Genomic DNA, 24022 nt, shown 5'->3' with positions numbered 1-24022 from the left:
GTGAGTTTTAATGAAGACCTGTGTGTGTGATATCTGTTTGTGTCTTGTGGTTCTCAAACATTTATTCCATGTGGCTCTTATGTTAAGCAAGTCTGGCCACCCCTGCTCTATCCTGTAATCAAGGAAATCCATTGGTTCAGATCCATTGTTTGGTGTGCCTCAACAAAATGTCTTCCTTGGAGATCATTGTTAATAACAAACACTATGTTTGGTGAATGGCATAGCAAACAATAAAAAACACAATAGAACAATGAAAACCCAAATAAAAACAAAGCACAAAATGAATAAAATTGAAGGGCTAATGCATTCTCATGCGGCACGTATTCTGCGCTGTAGACTAGAGTGCTAATGAATTTTCCAGTTTTTTTACAGAAATATGATATATCTCCAGGAAATGTGGATCTTGGAGCCTTATTCTTTATTTCTTCATGAATTCCACTCATATGTTATCTCTGCAATTAAATCTAATAATAGGGGCCTTGGTAGTGAGGGGTCTAGCAATCTTGGCTTCGGTAGATCTATCAGTTGAAATCCAAGTCCGGAAAAGGGAATCTCAAGACCTTATTCAGGTTCCGAGGATTTATGCGGGGGGCCTGGCCGGCTCCCTCCTCTGCATTAATGTTTATCTTCCACCAAAACTTTCTAACTTATGGAGCCCAGACAGTCTCTGGAACAAACTTTCTGTCACTTTGGAAGCCCCTAGACCTTCAACATCTCGATTCTCACATTCTATTATGTAGGGACTTTAATGCCAGAATAGGTGCTGGCTTGCCTGGCTCCTCTTATTGTCCTTTTCAATCAGGCTATCCTGAAAGCCAGCCTTTTAGATAGATAGTCTGAGGATACAATTATCAACGATGCTGGAGGAAAACTCACAGAATTGTTCTCAACTCATGAACTTCATAGTCTACATAGAATCATAGAGTTGGAAGGGACCTCCAGGGTCATCCAGTCCAAGCCCCTGCACAAATACCTCCCCCTAAATTCACAGGAAGGAAAGGAAAGGTCCCCTGTGCAAGCACCAGTCGTTTCCGACTCTGGGGTGACGTTGTTTTCACGACAGACTTTTTATGGGGTGGTTTGCCATTGCCTTCCCCAGTCATTTACACTTTCTCGCCAGCAAGCTGGGGACTCATTTTACCGACCTCGGATGGATGGAAGGCTGAGTCAACCTAGAGCCGGCTACCTGAAAACCCAGCTACCGCCGGGGATCAAACTCAGGTTGTGAGCAGAGCTTAGGACTTCAGTACTGCAGCTTTAACACTCTGTGCCACGGGGCTCTTAAAATTCACAGGACATGGTACTAAATTTGACTCTTAACAAGGGTCATACACTTATTTATCTTCCTGGGAGTGCCAGCAAGTTGCTGTTATCAAATATTAAGGCTAGGGTTGGGGGAAAAAAATCTCCATATTGCCTTGAACTTCATTTGAGTGACCTGGGGCTATTTGTGCACTCTCAGGCTAAATAACCTCATAGGGGAGTTGAGAGGATAAAATGAGGTCAATGTAGTTATCTGTAATTTAGGTTATTCTTTTGTTTTATTTGAAAAAGTTTTTATCCTGCCTTTCCACCCAATTCTGAAACTCTGGGTTGCAAGCAGTTAGTCATTAAAAATCAGCTTGTGTGTGTATATGTGTATACACACACACACACACATTTTCCTGGGTAGGAAAAACTCCAGTTTTGGTGCCACAACCACAAAGGCTGTTTTCCAGGTTGCCACATGTCTAGCCTCAGATGATGGCAGTTTCCAAAGCAAAGTTCCCCATCCCTCCATCCAAGGTTACTATCAAGCTAGGTTTACATGAGAATGTGAGATCCTTACGGCATGCTGGTCCTAAGCTGCACATTTATGTCTCATGGTTACTCTAGAACAGTGGTCCCCAACCTTTTTGGCACCACAGACCGGTTTGTGGAAGACAATTTTTCCACAGACCGGGGGGTGGGGGCAATAGTTTTGGGATGATACAATTGTTCACTTTATTTTGGTGTGGTTAAGTGTGCGGAATTTTATCTGGGAGAACCGGGTTTGATTCCCCACTTCTCCACTTGCAGCTGTTGGAATGTCCTCGGATCAGCCATAGCTCTCACAGAGTTGTCCTTGAATGGGCAGCTTCTGGGAGAGCTCTCTCAGCCCCATCCACCTCACAGGGTGTCTGTTGTGAGGGAGGAAGATAAAGGAGATTGTGAACCACTCTAAGATTTTGAGTGGGGGGCAGGATATAAATTCAATGTCGTCGTCTTGTTATTATTACCACATTGTAATATGTAATGAAATAATTATACAACTCACAACTCAGTTGCTAACAGGCCACAGACCGGTACTGGTCCATGGACCAGGGGTTGGGGACCCCTGCTCTAGAACAGGGGTGGCCAAATCTACTTAACATAAGAGCCACATAGAATAAATATCAAATGTTTGAGAGCTGCAAGACAGGAAGGAAGGAAGGAAGGAAGGAAGGAAGGAAGGAAGGAAGGAAGGAAGGAAGGAAGGAAGGAAGGAAGGAAGGAAGATGGGAAAGGGAGAAGTGGAAAGAAAACAACTTTAATTGTATTCTTCAAGCTGCTAACTGGCTTGACTTGGAGAAGTGGTTTAAAGAGACAAATGCCTTCTCCAAGCTGACTGATGGGCAGTGGGGGCTTTGAAAACCACAGAGTATGTGTGAAAGAGGCACATGTGGCTCCTAAACCACAGTTTGGCCACACCTGGTCTAGAGACCCCTACGTGGCATACCTCGTCCTCCCCCTTACGGGAGATGTCTTCTGCATGCAGAGAGTGTACTTGAGGTAAATCAGTAATTGGGCTGTGTTAGAATGCATACAAAACTTGGTATGTGACACAGTTTTTCTGTACACAGTACACACCACAATCTTCTGCAAAGAAACATTTTCAAGTGTATATGTGTTTGATTGTTTCAATGTAATGATCTCTATTAAAATTATTCACACAAAAAATCTTTTAAATATGCTCATAATAGGAGAAATTATCCATCGTTAGATGCTGACAGTTTTTGTGACTAGTGTAATTACGGGTCGGGGGGGGAGAAGAATCTTGGCTAGCTGTATTCTGCTGTGTTACAATTATGGAAATGAGAAGCGATAAGAATAGCAGCAGAGGGGGGTGGTCAGGTGTTATAGAAGAGGGAAAAGGGGGTGGGGAGCGGAGTGATAGCAAAGTTTCTAAAAATGACTGGTTTTGCATCATTCCTTCTAGCTGCCTTTCCTTAGCTGGGGGTTAAATCCCCATCATCGCTGCCAAGAATAAATCAGAGCTGCATGCATATTATAATTTGTGTGACTAAAAGAATGTTTTGTTTGAGGCTGGGTTTCTGTAGTGGAAATGGCTGTATTACTACAAGTCTTCCTGATAGGTAGGTTACTTTGCACCTGCTTTATGGTGTTAACTGTGTGCTCGAGCATGACTGATGGTGAAATACTTGGGCTGGGGGGCCAAAGAGCCCTTGCCAGCTCAAATGGTCTGGCGCAGGGGTGTCAGACATTCCGCCCAGTGGCTGAATCCTTGGGCAAGAGGTCTGTCCATCTCAGCATCTCAAGGAAAGGAGAGAACAACTTCCCCTTGCAAGAAAGTTCTTAACTCCCTGTCTCCACCCACTTTAGATCACTCCCTCCACCCTTTTGATCCAGTCAGCCCAGGTCACAGGTGCATCCTGGGAGCCTTCCTGAAAGGTATTCTGGGAAATCTCCAGGTATCACCAAAATCCCTTAGTTGATTTTCCTACCAGGGCTATTAGCATGCATATAGATGTAATCTAGCAGACCATTGAACTGGCTCCCTGCCATTTCTAGAGAGGAAAAAAACTCAAAGAGTTGGGGGAGGGTTCTCCCCAAGCCATTTAAGAGAAACAAAATAGCTGTTATGTTCCTGTTTGAAAGAGGGTCAGCAGGCCAATCCATCACTTTTGCTGTTGGTAGTCATAGCTTCTTCGAAAGGGGCATTTGTTGCATAAAATGAATGCCATCAGATAATTCTTTATATGCTTAGCCATTAAGTTAAATGAACTTGCATACCTGTTTATACTATCCTTATCCCAGAGACTAAGGACCGTTAATGTGGAATTTTGATCTAGACCGGGGGTGTCAAATCTCTAGCCCGCAGGCCAGAACCAGTCAGCTCAGGGCTTTAATCAGGCCTGTGGCTCTTTTCTCCCCCCTCACCCTTTGACGCTCTAAGGCTGCCGGAGCTCCTTATCTTTGCCAGCTGCAGCAGGAAGCAATTCTGGGCTTGCAAAACTGCAAAGAAAATGCAGAATGGGTTTTCCATTAAGGTCTTTGTGCCCAGATAGTCTGCCTGGGCCCAGAGACCTTAATGGAAAATCCAATCCACCTTTTTCTTGCAACTTTGTCTGTGCTGCAATGTGTTTAAATGGAGTGGAGTTCAGTTTCACTTTCCAGTGTTCCTATGGCCAGCTGAAGCTGTGTGTCCTTACAAATAAAGAGTTGATGCTTTGAGACAGCTTGTCTCAGCTGAATGGACCTGAGAACTGGTGCCTAGTGAGTACTGTAACCTGGAAACCCACAACCAAAGCAGGACATTATACTGGAGAGCCATTTCCCTTCTGAGTAGACCTGGCAGGAGGAGAGGCTTGCAATGCTCAGTCATTTCATATTTTTCTAGGCTCAGAGCATTTTTATATTTTTAGTTTCTGCTGTGATCCTTGTGCTTTTTCTTGATGTTTTATATTTACAATTGCATTGCCAAATCCCACTGTTTCCATATTGCGAGAGTTTTAAGAATGAATTGTATTTTAAGTTAAAAAAATATCTTTAACTGTTTTGCCAGTGTCATTTATAAAGTTTATATCTGCACTGCCTCACATTACATTTTATGACATACATGGCCCGGCCCCACAAAGTCCCATTTGTGTCAGACCCCCCTAACAAATGAGTTCGACATCCCTGATTTAGACATGCCAAATTAGTTTGCACAAACTCTGGTTTGCAGTTTATTTGATTTTTATTCTTTATTTCCTGCAGTGAACTCCAGGTGGTGGTGTACATGGTCTGTCCCCCATTTCATTCCCACAATAACCCTTCAAGGTTAGATTGAAAGCTAGATTGCCCGTGGTCACTCAGTCAGCTCATGGATCTGAGCCTGAGTCTTCTGGGTCATGTTTGGGTTCTGTGATCACTATATAATGCAAGCTTTGCAAACCATGCCAGTAGGTTCTGTTTTTTTGTGCAATTGCAGACTGTCATTTCTCAATTCAACAAAGTAGGAGTCAAGTAGCATCTTTAAGATCAACAAAGTTTTATTCAGAATGTAAGCTTTCATGTGCATGCACACTTCTTCAGATGAGGAATCAAGTACAGTGAGCAGAGCTACGTATAGCTGGTAGGCAGTGGTTTAGAATAGCAAAATTAACACATTGAGCAAACCTTTGATCTGGGTAGCATGAGCATGTGAAACCAAGGATTTTGTCATGTTACTGTTTTATTGGTTTCTCACGCTCATGCTACCCAGATCAAAGGTTTGCTCAATTTGTTAATTTTGCTATTCTGTCACTGGATTTTAAATTTGTACCATTTTGCATTCTAAACCACTGCCTGTCAGCTATATGCAGATCTGTTCACTGTTCCTGATTCTTCGTCTGAAGAAGTGTGCATGCTTACGTTCTGAATAAAACTTTATTGGTCCTAAAGGCGCGACTTGACTCCTACTTTGTTCTACTGCTTCAGACCAACATGGCTGCCTTCCTGGATTTTTCAATTCAGATGTCATGAAAAAGCCAGCTTGTCTTAGCAGGTTTTGCCGTGTGATCTGTGTTAAACCAATGGTCTTAAAACCAGCATAAATGCCATGTGAATTCTCAATTTCCCCCTTCATATGTATCTTTTAGAGCAGAGGTGGCCAATGGTAGCTCTCCAGAAGTTTTTGCCTACCATGAGCCCCAGCCATTGGCCATGCTGGCTGGGGCTGATGGGAGTTGTAGGCAAAAAACATCTGGCGAACTACCGTTGGCCACCCCTGTTTTAGAGGTGGGCTGGTTGAAGGTGGCAGTGCATTTAGGTTTTTGAAGAAAAAAAGTGAATAAATTGTTAGCATAGGATTTGGACAGTGGGGTGTTGTGTGTGTTTATTCAGCATTGGCTTATGATTGTGTAGTAATGAGACAGAGCTGGTAATCCGAATGTCCAGAGTGCTGTTACCCATTTTCTTTCAGGGATGGCCAAACTGCAGCTCGGGAGCCACATGTGGCTCTTCCAGACATATTGTGTGTCTCAAAGCCCCCACTGCCCCATCATCCGGCTTGGAGAAGGCATTTCTCTCTCTAAATCACTTTTCCAACTTCTGTGTCGCTAGTTATTTTAGCAGCAGCGTACCAGATTGCCTTAGGAGTTTTGATTCCTTTCCTCTTAGGATTTCGCTAACTGCTAGGTCAGCACAGTCAACCTGGATCTGTGTGAGTTGTAATTTGCTGGCAGAGTTAGACATTTTTTCTCCGTTTCTTTTCCTTATGGGGAAAATGATTCTATGGAAGCTTTCAGCCGCCACAACATGGTCTGTGTTCATCCCCCTTACCGTGGCACAGCTGAGCTGAACTTCTTTTCTTTGCCAATACAGCTCCAAAATTCACTGAGCTGCCAAATAAAAAATCATGTAGTCTTTTAAAGCTCTAACAAATAAGTTCTTCTTCAGTGGAAATGAGGAATGTTTGAGCATGTTGCAACCAGCGTTCCCTCTAAGCTGAGTTAGTGTGAACTAGCTCACAGATATCTAGCCTCCAGTTCACAATTTTTTTGTCTTAGCTCAGGAAGGATGGCCCCAGAGCACGCTAATTGATGCAGTAGCTCACAACTTTAATGCCAGTAGAAGTAGAATTTTTGCTCACCGGACTCTGCAGCTTAGAGGGAACATTGGTTACAACTCAGTAAGTTCTTTTTAAAAAATGTACATACAGAACTTCCTTGTGTTCTGAGTCCAGTGGCACCTTTAAGACCAGCAGAAGTTTTGTGGGTGCTAGGGTCGCTAGGTCCTATCAGCTTGCTGGCAGCAGGGATCCTGGCGCTGCTTCGGGAGTCTTTGGTTGTGCAGGCACAATGCTATAACCTGGAAGTGACATTGTTGTGTTGCTGACATTGCATGCAACACTCTAAGTTTTGGGGGGGAAACACCACGGGGTTTTTTTTGCTACAAACCATAGAGTTTTAAAAAAACAACAACCCCAGAGCATTGCATGACATCACTTTAGGGTGATATCATCACATCAGGGGGGTTACACAATGACCCCCCTGTTTGGGTGTGGGTTTGGGTGTGGTTCTGTCAAGTGCCTTGCCATGATAGAGTTAATCCTGGGAATTGTCCGTTTATGAATGCTTCCCTCTTCCCTCATGGCTTCCTTCCTTCCCCAAAGCTTGCACCTGCTGTTTAGACTATGTGTAGGCTAGCATAGTTGCAACGATGTTTATCAAGAATGTTACCTTGGGAATGAAGTTGTGTACCACCAGGGCTTTCTTTGTAGCAGGAACTCCTTTGCATATTAGGCCGCACATCCCTAATACAGCTAATCCTCCTAGAGCTTACAGTAGGCCTTGTAAGAAGAGCCCCATAAGCTCTTAGAGGATTGGCTGCATCAGGGGTGGGTGGCTTAATATGCAAAGGAGTTCCTGCTACAAAAAAAGCCCTGTGTACCACAATTGTTCTCAAAGCAAAAGGGGCTGTAGGAAGTAGTGGGGTGGGGGCTTGAACATGCATACTACCGCTTTTTGCAACGTATAATACTTCTAATGTTCCAATGCATGTCAGTCTTAACTCGGACTTGGTCCAACATGTCTGAATTACCTGAAGCCTTAAATAAACAGAACCAATTATATCCAATGGACTGTTTATTGAGTTAACTGGCGGTACGGTTGACACTCTGGTGGCCAGCTGGCTGGCAGCAGATTGGAGCCCCCCAAACTGGGACCTGGGGGGTTGACAACCCTACTGTGCACACACACTTTCAGATACATACCTGAAGAAGTGTTTGTGCACACAAAAGCTCATACCTTGAATAAACTTTTGTTGGTTTTAAAGGTGCCAGTGGACTCAAAATCTGTTCTGCTGCTTCAGACCAACATGACTGCCCACCTGGATCTTCCTTGTGTTCTGTTTTGCTTTGAACACCTAGGCCCAAAGTAGGGATCTGTGTAGCTTGAGAGCAGATGAGTTTAGAGCTGCTTTGTGTCAAACTGTGGGACTGAGTTTTACTGTGGATCCATTTTGCTCAGAACAGTGATTGGCAGGGGTCGTTTTGTAGAAAAATAGCTGGTGGAACTCATTAGCATAACTTATTAGGATTTGCTCCCCCCCAGCCAAAAGCAACCCGATGCGAGAAAGGAGAGCCCCGGGAGAGTGAGGCTTGCTTGGACTGGCTAGAAATCCAGGCAGCCCAAGCAGGCCTCACTCACATGGGGCTCTCCTGGGCCAACCCCCCCCCCCCCAGTCAAAAGATCAGCAAGCTACCCGCTGCTGAAAATCACGTAAGAAGTGGAGAAAGGCTGGCACGGGCTTCTCCAGGGGTTAATGAGGGCTGCTGGGTGTGTGGCAAAGCCCCTGGTGGCTGGCTGGCTTCCTACTCTCCTCCATCAGAAAGGTTCAGGAGCTGTGCTCCTGTGTGCTCCTGCTGAATCTGAGGCCTGGTGATTGGCAGCCCTTCTCCAACAGCTCAAGCAAAGAAAGGTCTTTCCTAGCACTTGCCATTTAAGGTCCTTACTATATCCAATTATATACAAGTCTCTGACCTGGCCTGGATAGCCCAGGCTATCCTGATGTTGGAAGCTAACCCGGGTCAGCCTTAGTCAGTATTTTGATGGGAGACCAGACCACCAAGAAATACCAAGGCTGCGACACAGAGGTGGGCAATGACCAGGGGTGGAATTCTAGCAGGAGCTCCTTTGCATATTAGACCACACACCCATGATGTAGCCAGTAGTCCAAGAGCTTACAAAAAAAGAACCTTGTAAGCTCTTGGAGGATTGGCTACATCTCGGAGGTGTGGCCTAATATGCAAAGGAGCTCCTGCTAGAATTCCACCCCGGCAATGGCAAACCACTCAAAAACCCCCCCGCTACCGAGAGTAGTGATAAGTTAGCTGTGACTTGACAGTAAAAAAAAAAAAAAGTATCTGAGAAAAATACAGCTTTTTTTGCAGCTACGAAATAAGAATATAGAATTTAAAAAAAAGATTCTGCTAAGTTATTTAAACTGTGCACTTTGTTGAGTTTTCTAAGCACCAAATTGGTTTATGTGGTGTATGATCTAGATATTTTTAGTGCACGTTGTGCTCAACCACTTTCCGCAAAGATCCCCCTAACTAACATTAATTAAAAACGGGGAGCTGGAACAGGTTGTCTGGGTGGGCCAGACAGAGCATTTAGTAGCCTGGGGTTAGTCAAGCAATAGAGTATTTATGTGCCTGAGTTTCTGCTGCATTCACCAACAACATTCTGCCTGTTAGAGTTGCAGTGACAAAAAATTGGGAGGGGTGGGGAGTTTGACCCATTTTGAGCTAGTTCCCAGCAGAAATGGAGAAGTGTCAAAATCGCTGGTAATCTCTAATTGGCCCCGATGGCTCATTTCTTTAGGCTGGACTGCTGAAGCAGCAATGGGGGCACGCAAACCCGAGCTCCTGAAATGGCTGTCGGCAGCTGGCTGTGGAACACCTTGAGCCAAGTGTGGGCTGATTCCACAAATAGGTTTCAGGACTGACAGAACACCTGGCTCCTCCAGCTGTCTAATTGCTTGTCAGGTCCACTTTAGCACCATTTAAAAAGCACATCTTACCTTGAATGGTTGGTTGAATACTATCTCACACACACAGGGAGGGAGAGAGAGAGAGTTCAGTTTGATTTTTTTAAAAGTTCGGCTATGAAAAAACACTCAATGCTTTACTATCAGTAGAAATTCTTCTGTATCTGTTGGTTGCAACCAGGGCTTTTTGTTGAGCAGGAATGCACAGGAACACAGTTCCGGCTGGCTTGGCATCAGGGGTGGGTGGGTGGGTGGCCTAATATGCAAATGCGTTCCTGTTGGGCTTTTCTTACAAAAAAGCCCTGTGTGAAACAATGGTGATGTCAGGGGATGTGGCCTAATATGCAAATTTGTTCATGCTGGACTTTTTCTACAAAAAGCCCGGTGTGAAGCAATGGTGGCATTGGGGGCGTGGCCTAATATGCAAATGAGTTCATGCCGGGCCTTTTCCACAAAAAAGCCCTGTGCGAAACAATGGTGGCACCAGGGGGTGTGGCCTAATATGCAAATTTGTTCATGCTGGACTTTTTCTACAAAAAAAAGCCCTGGTTGCAACAAACAATGACTCAGTATAGAATACACTACACCCAAATTGCACAGACCTTTTTTTGATGACGCAATATGCTACCAGCAGTGCAAGCAAGAGCCACCTAGCCAAATAAATTTCCTTTTAATATCTCTCGGCCTGTGGTTAATTGAGACAGAGAATGGTTTAACAGATCTTACTTTGTTTTATTTATATATTCAATTTATGAATTGTCTGTTCTCTACGAGGGCTTACAACCTCTTCTGTGTGGAAGGCAGCCTAGTGTTAACTCTGGTAAATTGCAGGTGTCTTTTAGTGGACCTTTTGATGAGAACTTTTTGGCTTTGTGTGGTGGCTTGACCTTCTTAAAATGAGGTTGCCCTTTAACTTCCATTACTTTAGAGTTACATTTTTGTGGCAGCAGTCTCATGCTGGTGTAAATATTGCTATAATTTCCTTAATTAATCAAATAATTTGTTCCCTTAGGTTATTTGTATATTAAAAGGGAACCTTATGAAGAAAAATGGTTTTAATCCGTGAGTGAAATGGGTTGTTTTCTTGGCTTCTTGTATATAGCTTTTGTTCATATCTTCAGTGGTGATGACCCAGCCCTTGGAAAGCTTTCTGATTTTTTTTATCAGTCTCTCTCTGGAAGTGTGACAATTCCCCTTGAAATAGGGTTGCCAGGTCCAATTCAATAAATATCTGGGGACTTTGGGGGTGGAGCCAGGAGCAAGGTTGTGACAAGCATCATTGAACTCCAAAGGGAGTTCTGGCCATCACATTTAAAGGGACCGCACACCTTTTAACTGCCTTCCCTCCATTGGAAATAATGAAGGATAGGGGCACCTTCTTTTGGGGTTCATAAAATTGGACCCCCTGGTCCAATCTTTTTGAAACTTGGAGGATGTTTTGAGGTGAGGCACCAGATGCTATGCTGCAAATTTGGTGGCTTACCTCAAAAAATAGCACCCCCCTTCAGAGCCCCAAATATCCAGGGATCAATTCTCCATTATACCCTATGTGATGTCGTCTCCATAGGGAATAATGGAGTGCCCAGCAGACATTCTCCCCCTCCCCACTTTCTGATGACCCTGAAATGGGGGAGGGCCTCTAAATTGGAGCATCCTCTGCCCCCACCTAGGGATTGGCAACCCTACCTTGAAACCAAAGTTAAAAAGCAATGGTGAAACCAAGGGTTAATTTAAAGGTGATGTCAGGAGATCTGTTTCTTTTTCAAGAGTAACCACCAACTACAGGCCCATCCTGAAACACGCATGCGCTGTGGGAGGTGCCCTATGCTTCTCCCCATGGTTTCAACGTATGGTAGGAGACGAGATAGAGGAAATAGACATGGATTAAACTATTTCCCCTTCTCGTTGTGGCTCCAGCCCCAGGCTCCCTCTTCCTGCCATTTACTTGGTTTTTTTAACATCACTGATTTGTTTACCTTACCTCAGTAATCCATATAGAAAAGACATCTCTGGAGTATTGTTACAAATTTCAATTCCCCGTGAAGTCACAGGGAGTCTGTTCTGCCTCTAACCAAGATTCATACAGCATCACAAAGCGAACTTGAAACTTCTGCAGTGTTATTTATGAGTTTTGCAGGAGTCAGGTGAAACTGCCTTCCCTCATTCTTTGAGTGGGAAAAAAATCCTGTTTGTCTGACAGGTTTTTTCCCGTTGGTTCGTTTGTTGACAGAGTAAAGGTTTCTTTCTTTCTTTTTTTTGAGAGGGGAACTTTGTAAAGGTACACAAGCTAAAAGGACACCCCTCCTCCCCAATCTTCATGTACTTTCTTTTATAAAGGTTACCTTTACCTGTGACTCAGGGGGTGTAGTAGGAAGGCAGCTGCTGTAGCAACTGAAGCTAAGTAGGTGCAGTCCTGCCAGCGCTGGGAAGGAAGAGGCTGCAACATTTGCTGCTCTTGCCTTAGAGAAGGAGTGTCTAATTCACTACTATCCTGTCTAATTCTAATTCTAATTCACTACTATTCTGAGCTCTCCCCAGAGACCCTTTAATGCTCTTATTTATCAGACTAATTGAAAGGCTCTGATCAAAGGCTACATCTGACTGCTTTGATTTCTGATTCTGTTTGCTTGGTTTGTACCAGCCTGCGAACAGGATTGCTGGTCTCCAGTCATTGCTTACTGAATGCTGAATTTCTGCCTTAACGTCCCTTATGGGGGGAGGGAGGGGGTGGCGTCTTCCTTGTAGGTTCTGTTCAGTGATTGCATAAAAAGACCACCCATCTAAGTTTATGCGTTCTTCTGTTTCTTTGTGCAACATTTGTCCTATTGATTTGACTTGATTTGTATGCACTGTCCCCCTCAATGGGGATCCAGGTGGCTTACAGTCTTCTCCTCTCTTCCTCCGTTTAAACCTCACAACAACCCTGTAAGGTAAGTTGGGCTGAGGGCGTGTGGCTGGCTCAAGGATACCCAGCATACTTCCATGGAAGAACGGAGAGATGAACCTGGCACTCCCAGATCTTAGTGTGACACAGGTCCATAGCCAGAAAATTTTAGGTGGGTAGGGCCAATGGAATAAAATTTCCGATGGAGGGGCCCCCTGCTCCGGCGGCCCCTGCTCTCTCCGCTGCCGCTGCTCGTGCGGCCCTGATCTCTCTCCCCACCGCTCTGGCAGCCCCCCTTCCCAGCACCTCCCCCCTCCCTCCCACCCACTCACCTGGCAAAGTGCCTGCTCCTGAGGCTCTTTCAAGCCCCCCCCCGTCAATCAGCTGACCAGCAGGAAAAGCCGCACCGATGCCGGTGCTTCTACGCTGACCTTTGCTGCTCTCCGGACCAGCAAGCCACTGAAAAAACACCCGCTGCCTCTGCTCCTTCCCGGGGAGGGAAGTGGGGAGGAAGCAGCAGAGGCAGCGGGCACTTTTTCAGCGGCTTGCTGGTCCAGAGAGCACCCGAAGGCCAGCATAGGAGCGCCAGGAGCTGGCGCTTCACTGGGTGGGTGAGTGGGTGGAAGGGAGGGGGGAGGCGCCATGGAGGGGGACGGGGGCTGCCAGAGCAGCGGGGAGATCAAGGCCACCAGAGCAACAGCAGTGGAGAGAGCGGGGGCCACAAGAGCCATGGCAGTGATGTCATCACATCAGGGATGTTCTGGTTTTTGGCTTAAACTCTATGGTTTAAGCCCAAAAAACAGAGCTTCCCTGTGCAACACCCCTGCCCGTCCCTGTTAAGCCCCCCAAATCCCCCACCAGGTGGATGAGGGGACCTGGCAACTGTATTGAAGAAAGGAAGGAATAGAAATGCTAGGCAGGAAGAGGGTACCTGGGCAGGTAGGAGAGCTGAAAGTGTTGGCTGTCTGCTGAAGGGCATAACATGAGGATGCACAGGAGAGGGAGAAGGAAACACTTGGGCTGCATTAGACCTGCAGCCCAGTGAAGGAGAAATCCGTACCCTCTTGGCAACGGTCACCCACTGCCTGGTTTTCCTGGAGCCCATTTCTGCAGTGGGGGGATGGCTGGGCCAGCTGCAGCTTTCAAAATGAGCAGCAGTACCCAAAACATCTGAACTGGAATAAAAGTTCTTTCCATTTTATCTCCCAGCCCTTTTTGCTGCTTAAGAGACCCAGTGTAAAGAAAGGCATAGCAGCTGGGGGCTTGTACTTAAGAGGGGCAGCCCAGTAGAACAGAGACTCGGCAAAATAGTATATAGTGCCGGTTGTCTTAAGAGACATGAACTTGAAAAGAATGGCAAGTCATCTCTGCAGTGTAAACAACCCAACATTTACTATTTAGTTAGATGTTTTATTGCTGAGAGCCGCCCTAAGCCGGCTTCTGCAGGGAGGATGGGATATAAATCCAATAAACAAACAAACAAACAAATAAATAGATGAGGCTAGACTCACACTGTGTTATTACCAGAAAATGTTGGTTAAAATAACAGTCTTCTTCTCTAACAGTATATTCAACATTAGGATTTGCATTATGATGTTTGCCTTAAGATTTAAATAATGTAGAGTAATTTGGTTTTTTTAAAAAAGCTAGTATATTTTATAGAATAGATATTCCATAGAATAGAATATTTTATAGAATAAATTGCTGCTTATAGAATAAATTACTTATAGAATAAGTTATAGCACGATTTATAGAATAAATTCTTATAGAATAAATTACTTCTAGTTTAAACCAATGCACACTTTGTTTGGGTTTCAGTACTGTCAAATCTTTGGAATGTGGAGAGTGAATTGAGCATACCTGAACAAAAACAAGTAGAAAATAATGAGGAACTAGCCAGCTCCTATGAGAGAAAGCTGATTGAGGTAAGAATATTTTACTATGTAAAAAAAAAGTAACACAAATTGTATAACATGTCTTTGCTTTGACAGCTGAGAAATTTTACAGTCCTGTTCTAACGCTTGATTTTTTTTTACCCCTATGAAGGAAAGGAAAGGAACCCCTATGAAAGTATAGCCCTAAACAGAGATATTCCCTTGTCAAGTGGATTAAAGCCAGTAGGTTTCGAAAACTCTGCTCAGAATGGCACTCTGATGCTGTTCGATTCCCTGAGCTTCCAAATGGAAGACTAACTAGGCCTTTAAAAAGGAGAGAAAAAGGGGTCAGAAGGGAGGAAATCCAGCAGGTGAAAGCCAAGAGGAATGGAAGGGCTGGACCACAAGCTGCACTATAGCTGTCGTTCATGTGCCCCATCCTTAACCTGCAGCATTTACAGCATGCTCTTTTAAGGCTCGGATGATGAACACACCCAGTTTGAACATGTGCATCAAGCATGGAATTTTTTAGCAGCTCAGGGCAGGGTCCGCAGCTGAGTGATAGAATGTGTGCTTTTCATGCAGAGTTCCAGGTTCAAATCATGAGAGGGCATATCTATCAGGAGTAGATGTTGGCTAGAAAAGAGGAAAAAGGGAAGTTACTTAAATTTTATTGTCTATTGCCAAATCACTCCTAGCGTACAATTGGGAAAGCCCTAAATTACCTTCTTTGCATAACTGGAGGAATACAGTTTGGCATATTCAACTTCTAACGTTTCACCATTATTATATGAAATGAAATTATTGAACAATGGTATCCAGTAATTACATACGTAGCGGAGCATGATGTATCACTGATCAGTCCTGTTTATAATGATCTGATTTACTGCTGAACCGTTGTACCTAACAGCTTCATGAGTTTATCTATTTACGCTGATGTAATCTTATAGAAATACTAATGAAGTTAATTTTATTGTTTAAAAAAAGTAGATGTTGGGGAAAGAATTTCCTCTACCTGAAACTACAGAGAGCTTCTGAGCTAGGTGGACTAAGATTCTGAGAAGGTAGTTCCAGGTGTTTCTGTACTCCATGGGGAAGGATTATGACTCTGGTAGGTGGTTCTAGGTACAGCCCCAGGCATATCCTATCTATTTATTTAGATTTTTATCACGCCCTCTCTGCAAGTGGACTCAGGGCGGCTAACAATCAGTTCAGCTATCTATAATTACAATTCAAAACCAATAAATCACAATTTAAAAACATTTTGTGGTGCTGATTCAATTTCAATATAGGCGGGATCTTTCTTTGTTCTGACGGTGATCCTTTGATCGTAGTTCCTCGGCAGTGTAGGGTGGCAGTCCTCTCCCAGTTTAGGTGTTGAAGGCCTGTCAAAATAGTTCAGTTTTGCAGGCCCTGCGGAACTGAGAAATATCCCGCAGGGCCCTTATGGCCTCCAGGAGGGCATTCCACATTTCTGGTGCTGCCACTGAGAAGGCCTTGGACCGTGTAGAACACAGCCTGGCCTCCCTTGGTCCGGAGAAAGACAGTAGGTTTTGTGACCCTGAATACAGTGCTCTCTGGGGAACATGTGGAGAAAGGCGGTCCCATAAATAGGCAGGCCCCTGACTATATAGGACCATTAAAAGGTCTGGAATAGCTTGATTCAGGGAAGAACCCTTCTCTGATGGTCCAGGGTGAGGCAGTTTTTACTGATACATAGCTCCTGCCTGGAGGTTGTCAGGGTTGCTAACCTTTTTGATGACTCTTGGTGGGAGGGGCTTCTTTCTAGAACACCCACTTTCAGCCCCGTCTGGCTCGCAGACTGGTTGGTTGCTAGTCACGCTTGTTAAAGAGCACAGTTCCACCTTTCTCCACAGCTTTTCCTTACTGTTCTCCCTCCCTTGGTATAGAGAGCCAGCTTGGAGCAGTGGTTAAGAGCAGCAAGACTCTGATCTGGGGGACCAGATTTAATTCCTCACTCCTCTGTATGAAGCCATCTGGGAGACCTTGGGTAGGTCACGGTTCTCTTCAAATGCTCCCTCTAAGCTGTGGAGTCTTGTAAACAAAATTCTACTTTGTGAGCTACCGGTGTTAAAAGTTGTGAGCCACTGCATACGTTAGTTTGCTCTGGGGCCGTCTTTCCTGAGCTAAGACAAAAATACATGAGCTGGAGGCTAAAAAACTGTGAGCTAGCTCACACTAATTCAGCTTAGAGGGAACACTGGTTCTCTCAGAACTCTCACAGCCCCCAAAGGAGGGAAGAAGAGGTAGCCAGCAGGAAGCCTCACTGGAGGAACATGTCCCACAACAGAACCAAAATTCCATCCCCTGCTTCTCAAAGCAGCCCAAATTTAAGTAATGGTTTCACTTTGTGTAGGATAGTGTCATACATTTGTAGCTTAGCTTACCTCCTAGACCTCTGCTGGCTATTCAATCGCACAAATAGTCTTTTTCTGAAATGGTTCTAACAGGATGCTTGATATTGAACATGCGGAGCAATTGACTTGTCTCAGTTATGATTTATGGCTCTCTTAGTTGCTGCTATGTCAGTCCTACAAAGGTGAGTCCCAGTTCAGCGTAGCCATAAGAATTTGGAACCTTAGAAACGAACTGCAATTTTTCACTGTTTGCTTGATGACTGAGATGTTTGTCTTGCCAGATGACAGCACCCATTTACAGTCTCCTGCTTCCGTCTACACACAACGGATTTTTTTTCTTTTTTGAACAGCCGTTAAGAGTTGATCATTGTGCAGAAACGGGTCTTGCTTCGGAACTGTGCAGTGGTTTTTTTTTCTTTTCTTTTTCCTGATAAAGGAGGTGTCAGGTTTACGGTGAATATGAGAGTTTGGGGCGGGGGGGGGGGGGGGGACAACATTGCATCCAAAGCAGGAAAAGTTTAGGTCAGGCAAGATAAATGGATTCTGTGCGTCAACGCAGATTTTAAACTAATGATAAACAGAGTGGGATGTGATATTTCCCAAACTGGAGGAGGCAAAAAAAAAAAGCATCCACAGGATTATCCACATGATGGGGGGGCACCAGTGGGAGGGACTCTGGCTCTGCTGGTGTTCTTCCTGATGGCACCTGGGTTTTGGCAACTATGTGACGCAGAATGTTGGACTGGATGGGCCATTGGCTTGACCCAGCATTGCTTCTCTTATGTTCATATGACTGGAGCAATGATGCTTTGTATCCTTGGTGCTCGTAGGGGCAAAAGTGGGAGGGCTTCTGGAGTTCTGGCCCTGCTGGTGGACCTCCTGATGGCACCTGGGTTTTGGCTGCTGTGTGTGACACAGAGTGTTTGACTGGAGGGGCCATTGGTCTGATCTAACATGGTTTATAATATGTTCTTATGTCCAGGGCACTGATTCTCTGTATTTCTGGTGCTTGGAGGACAACCATGGAAGGGGGCTTCTGGAGTTCAGGCCCTGCTAGTGGACCTCTTGATGGCACCTGGATTTTGGCCACTGTGTGACAGACGGGGCTCTTTTTGGTAGACAAAGGCCATCAGGAACTCATTTGCATATTAGGCCACACCCGCTGATGCCAAGCCAGCTGGAACTGTGTTCCTATGCATTCCTGCTCAAAAAAAGGCCTGGATACAGTGTTGGACTGGAGAGGTCATTGGCTTGATCCAGCATGGCTTCTCTTATGTTCTTATGTCCAGGGCACTGATGTTCTGTATTCCTGGGACAACAGTGTGAGGGCTTCTGGAGTTTTGGTCCCACTGGTGGACCTTCTGATGGTACCTTGGTGTGTCCACTTTATAACACAGAGTGTTGAACTGGATTGGCCATTGGCCTGATCCAACCTGGCTTCTCTTATGTTCTTATCCTGACATATTGCAGTTATCAGCTCTGAACCCAGGTTTCCAGGGTTCAAAGGCCCAGTATATGTCCAGAGACCATTCCTGGCTTGAATGGAGAACCAGTTTGGTGTAGTGGTCAAGTGTGCAGACTCTTATCTGAGAGAACCGGGTTTGATTCCCCACTCCTCCACTTGCACCTGCTGGAATGGCCTTGGGTTAGCCATAGCTATCGCAGGAATTGTCCTTGAAAGGGCAGCTGCCATGAGAGCCCTCTCAGCCCCACCCACCTCACAGGGTGTCTGATGTGGGGGGAGAAGATATAGGAGATTGTAAGCTGCCCTGAGTCTCTAATTCAGAGAGAAGGGCGGGGTATAAAGCTGCAGTCTTCTTGAATCCCAATTTGTTTGTGGGCAGCAAGCAAACCCAAATTATTAATAACCCTACATGGGGTGGGGTGTTGCACCACTTCAAATTGGGCTTGGACCAGAGACTTCCTAAACCAAGGATGATGGTTTACTGCTGCAGTTGTGTGGGATAGTGAATGAATCAGGCTCCATCTCACCATAAAAGAACTAAAATTGGTTCACATTGTTTAAATTTAAACAATGATAACGAAGGGCAGGAAACAGGCAGGGCTATCCCTTCACTGTGGCTGGTTCCAGATTCAGCTGAGGATTTCCTTCTGAAGCTGGAAGGTGGGTTGCCATCAGGCATGAATCCAGCTCAGCCAAGATTTGCTTCCCAAGGAATGAGTCCAGTAGCACCTTTAACAAATTTTATTGTAGCATGAACTTTCAAGAAACACAGTTCTCTTCATCAGATGCAAGAAATTAGGGCATTTTTGGCTTCAGCTCTCATTTTTTTATTTGATTCCTGTGAATTGAAGAAGAAAATATTGGATTTATATCCCGCCCTCCAAATCTCAGCGTTTCAGAGTGGCCTACAATTTCCTTTACCTTCCTCCCTCACAACAGACACCCTGTGAGGTGGGTGGGGCTGGAGAGGGTTCTCACAGCAGCTGCCCTTTCAAGGACAACCTCTGCCAGAGCTATGGCTGACCCAAGGCCATGCTAGCAGGTGCAAGTGGAGGAGTGGGGAATCAAACCTGGTTCTCCCAGATAAGAGTCCGCACACTTAACCACTCCACCAAACTGGCTCGGAATTGGTTCAGAAGCCAGCTTTTGTTTGAAAAATAGGATAGATATATATTAACCCTGTGTGCAGCTGGATTCAGGTAGCTGTCTCAAGATTTACTCAGCCTTCCATCCTTCTGAGGTCAGTAAAATGACTCCCCAGCTTGCTCAGGGGAAAGTGTAGATGACTAGGGAAGGCAATGGCAAACCACCCCATAAAAAAGTCCGCTGTGAAGACGTCATGATGCCATGTTACCCCAGAGTTGGAAAAGACTGGTAACAGGGGATAGATAGATAGATAGATAGATAATTTTATTTGTATCCCGCCCTCCCCGCCGAGGCAGGCTCAGGGCGGCTAACAACATCATACAAATTTCAATTATACAAAAAGCAAAAAACACAAAATTACATTTAAGCATTAAAATTCTGATTAGGTTTAAAATTAGTTAATTAAGTTAATAAAAGTGCTAATACTGTTCTTTAGGATGGCGGTTATCATTAACAATTTCTTCCTTCGTCAGCGAAAGCTAGTCGGAAGAGGAAGGTCTTGCAGGCCCTGCGGAATTGTTCAAGGTCCCGCAGGGCCCGCATTTCCTCTGGAAGTTGGTTCCATAGGCTCGGGGCTACAGAGGAGAAGGCCCGGTTACGGGTACATTGCAGCTTCACCTCTCTCGGTCCGGGAGTAGTCAACAAGTTTTTTCCGGCTGACCTCAGTGCTCTCTGGGGTTCATATGGGGAGAGACGGTCCCTAAGGTAGACAGGTCCTCGACCATATAGGGACTGCCTTTACCTTTACCTGTGTATGAACTTTTCTAATTGGCTCTTACAATGGATTTAGAAACCATTTCTTTTTCAACTTCATAAATTATTTTGGTCAGTTTCTGACAAATTAAATGAGTCAATGTTCTTTTGAAAGGTAAAGCACTTGGATCTATACAGCAGTCCCCAACCTTTTTGGCACCAGAGACTGGTTTCATGGAAGCCAGTTTTTCCACATAATGGGAGGAGGGGCGATGGTTTCGGGATGATACAATTGTGCACTTTATTTCTATTGTTACATTGTAATATATAATGAAATAATTATACAACTCACCGTAATGCAGAATCAGCGGGAGCCCTGAGCTTGTTTTCCTGCAACTAGATGGTCCCATCTGGGGGTGATAGGAGACAATGACATGCAAAGTGTGTTGCTTATGTCCAGTCTAGAAGCCTGATCACCCACCGCTCACCTCCTTTGTGGCCCAGTTGCTGACAGGTCACGGACCAGGATTGGTCTGTGGCCCAGAAGTTGGGACCCCTGAGCTATAACACCAGTAAGGGAGGGGGAAGGCTTTCTTATCTTTGCAAGTTTTGTTGATGTTTCCCCCCTCCCCAACTAATATGGAAAGAGCTGTGAAAGGTTTCTGCAGTGTCCTTTTAAAAAATGTAATAGTTTTATTAAAGGTAAAGGTAGTCCCCTGTGCAAGCACCTGTCATTTCCGGCTCTGGGGTGACGTTGCTTTCACAGAGTTTTTACAGCAGACTTTTTACGAGGTGGTTTGGCATTGCCTTCTCCAGTCATCTACACTTTACCCCCAGCAAGCTGGGTACTCATTGTACCCAGGCTGGGTTTGGAGGTTGGTTAGACCCCCCACGCCTCTGGAATCTGTCTGTTAAAGCAACAGTGGACTTGGCCCATTGGAAATGCAGCGAGAAGATATGCAGACCTCTTAAATTGCATATTTTCAGAATAATCTAGAGCTTTGTATTTGTTACCCTGGCAAAGCTAGGTCAGTTAACAAAGAAAAGGGGAAAGCAACTGTGTTTTGTCATCTTTGTTTGCACATCCTGGACAGTGTCTGTGCTTGGGGGGGGGGGGTTGATATCTATAAGGGGCTGCTATTAGTTGCATTGTCCTTTTTTCGTTCTGGACCAGTAACGATCCCTTCCTGAAATGGAAAGCAGGGTGAGAAGTGATGTGTTGGGTGATGTCGTTAGAAAGTGCTCTTAATGAGAGAACAAAAATCCAGCTTTCCTTGCAGTTTGCAGTTCAGTCAAATTTAGGACCCTATTCACAGTCTGCTTTTATTTATGATGTACATTGTTCATCCGCCGTAAAACACAGGCTTTGTTGGAACCGATCTTTGTAACAGCCTAAAGTGCATGCTAGAGAGCCAGTTTGGTGTTGTGGTTAAGTGTGCAGACTCTTATCTGGGAGAAGCGGGTTTGATTCCCCACTCCTCCACTTGCACCTGCTGGAATGGCCTTGGGTCAGCCATAGCTCTCACAGAGGTTGTCCTTGAAAGGGCAGCTGCTGTGAAAGCCTTCTCAGCCCCACCCATCTCACAGACTATCTGTTGTGGGGGAGGAAGATAAAGAAGATTGTGAGCCGCTTTGAGACTCTGAGATTCAGAGTATAGGGCGGGATATAAATCCAATATCATCTTCTTGTTCTTATGGTTAGGCCTGGGGAAACCAACTGGGGCAGTAGAAACTATTCACTCAGAGCAAAAGACTAAGATGGGTGAAGGAAAGCAGATGCTCTGTGCAGGATGTGTCCTTGATCTCAGCCCAGAATTACTTTTATCACAACACATTCTATATGTAGTGAAGCACGTCTGTGTAAATGCCCAAAGACTGGCTTCAGCGTTGACTCTAGCAAGAAGAATCTTTATGCCAAGCTGGTGGCTTCTGTATATAGAGGAACATCTGGACTTGGGAACTGATTCAACCTCGTTGGTCTGAGACCAGTCTCAGATGAGGAATGAGCTGTTGGTGGAGAGCTCACTTTTCCCACATGTGCTGCCACTTTGACACAGGCCAAAACGCTAAAGCTGCCAGATTGTCTGTTTCTCCTTGCCAAATGCAACACAGCCATCGGACGTTTTAATATGCTACTCATATAGCTTTGCGCTCTTGTATTCCTACAGGCATATGATGGTGTTCACGTATGAATATTTATGTCAGGATGAAACTCAGTTTCTGTCAGAAAAACGTTAAATTTGGCATTTGAAATGTTTGACAAATCGTACAGCTCTCTTCAAATCCTGCTGCTGTGAAGCACTTGAGAAAAATATCTTCAGAGATACTTTTTTTTGACATATTAATCCAAGCCGTAAATGTCCTGGTTAGGTTTTGTCATTTATTTGTTATCTCTTTTCAAGTCTTACATCTTGAGCTTACACAGCAGCAGGACAAAAAAAATACGTTTCTCCAGTGACTGTATACAAATGCCTTCTAGGCTTGTTTTTTGTTGTTGTTGTTTTTTTTTTTAAGTTTTCTGCACCTTTATTTTGGTTTAGATTTTCCAAAACAGTTACAGGTAAAAGGCTTGTCTTGTACTTACTATAACTGTGTCTTAGGATAAAGAGCATGCTCCATTCGCAGTCCAGCCCACGCTATGACCACTCTGCTGCGGCAAAGCTTCCAAAAAGTCAAGTTCAGTGGCAGAATAGTTACATTTGGTGGGATGTTGCAGTTAGGAGTGGCCAAACAGACTCCCTTTTTTGGTTCTGTCATGACCCAGATGGGGGTTCCACCTGACACTAGGGTTGCCAAGTCCAATTCAAGAAATATCTGGGGACTTTGGGGGTGGAGCCAGGAGACATTGGGGCGGAGCCAGGAACAAGAGTGTGACAAGCATAATTGAACTCCAAGAGAGTTCTGGCCATCACATTTAAAGGGACAGCACACCTTTTTAAATGTCTTCCTTCCATAGGAAATAATGAAGGATAAGGGCACCTTCTTTTGGGGCTCATAGAATTGGACCCCCTGGTCCAATCGTTTTGAAATTTGGGGGATACTTTGGGGAGAGGCACTAGATACTATATTGAAAATTTGGTGCCTCTACCTCAAAAAACAGCTCCCCCAGAGCCCCCGAAACCTCCAGATCAATTCCCCATTATACCCTATGAGAAGACGTTTCCCTCTCCCCCCCCTCCCCCCCCTCCCCCCCCCCCTTTCTGGGAAATCTGATGCAGGAGACAGAACTCACTCACCTCCGGAGGTGCAAAGGCACATGGTCCTTTGGGGGCGTGGCTGGGCTCCCCTCCCTTCACCGGCCAGCTGACTGGGGGCGGGAAGCAGCCTGAGAAAATGGAAGAGCTCTGGCTGCTGCGATCGGGGCTGGGTGGGAAGGGCTGCCGTTCTCCCCCTCCCCCCCCCGCTTTCCCTTTTATGGCCAGCGGGGGGAGGAGGCTCCAAATCGGGGGTCTCCAGGCCTAGCGGGGGATTTGGGACCCCTACCTGACACTGCCACCACTCTGGAATTAGGCTCCCTTGGAAGGCCCAGTGTCCCCTCTCAGGCCCTTCAGATTCCTTGCTTTGGCCAAGAAAATAGGCGTGTAGATCAGGCAGAGTAACAAAGAACAAAAAGGTTTATTTTAAACAGGAAAATCAATAAAGGGGAAGTGAACAGATAAGGTGCTTTAAAACTATAGTAACGTGGGTGAAGGGAAATAAACATTAAGTCCCTAACGTGACTAAACTTAAGTGTTCCTAGTCTGTTAGGCCCCAGGCCTCGGCCTGCTCACTCTCTCCCTTAGCGTGAGGGTCTTCCTCCTAAACAGCAGCCATCCTTCCTGCTTGGCTT

General features: G+C 45.2%; 1 protein-coding gene across 2 annotated transcripts in view; it reads left to right on the top strand.

Moving 5' to 3' along the window:
- SNX29 (sorting nexin 29) overlaps positions 1–24022 on the top strand; it is a 370785-nt gene that overhangs the window by 103154 nt on the left and 243609 nt on the right. For both annotated transcript variants that reach the window (XM_060260506.1, XM_060260507.1), the window contains exon 15: positions 14456–14562. In XM_060260506.1, the coding sequence (XP_060116489.1) occupies positions 14456–14562 (107 nt within the window). The remainder of the gene's footprint in view (positions 1–14455; positions 14563–24022) is intronic.

The sequence above is a fragment of the Heteronotia binoei genome, chromosome 20 (assembly GCF_032191835.1).
Source record: "Heteronotia binoei isolate CCM8104 ecotype False Entrance Well chromosome 20, APGP_CSIRO_Hbin_v1, whole genome shotgun sequence".
NCBI lineage: Eukaryota > Metazoa > Chordata > Lepidosauria > Squamata > Gekkonidae > Heteronotia > Heteronotia binoei.
Note: the sequence above shows the minus strand (reverse complement) of the source record. Positions and strands in the feature narration are given on the sequence as shown.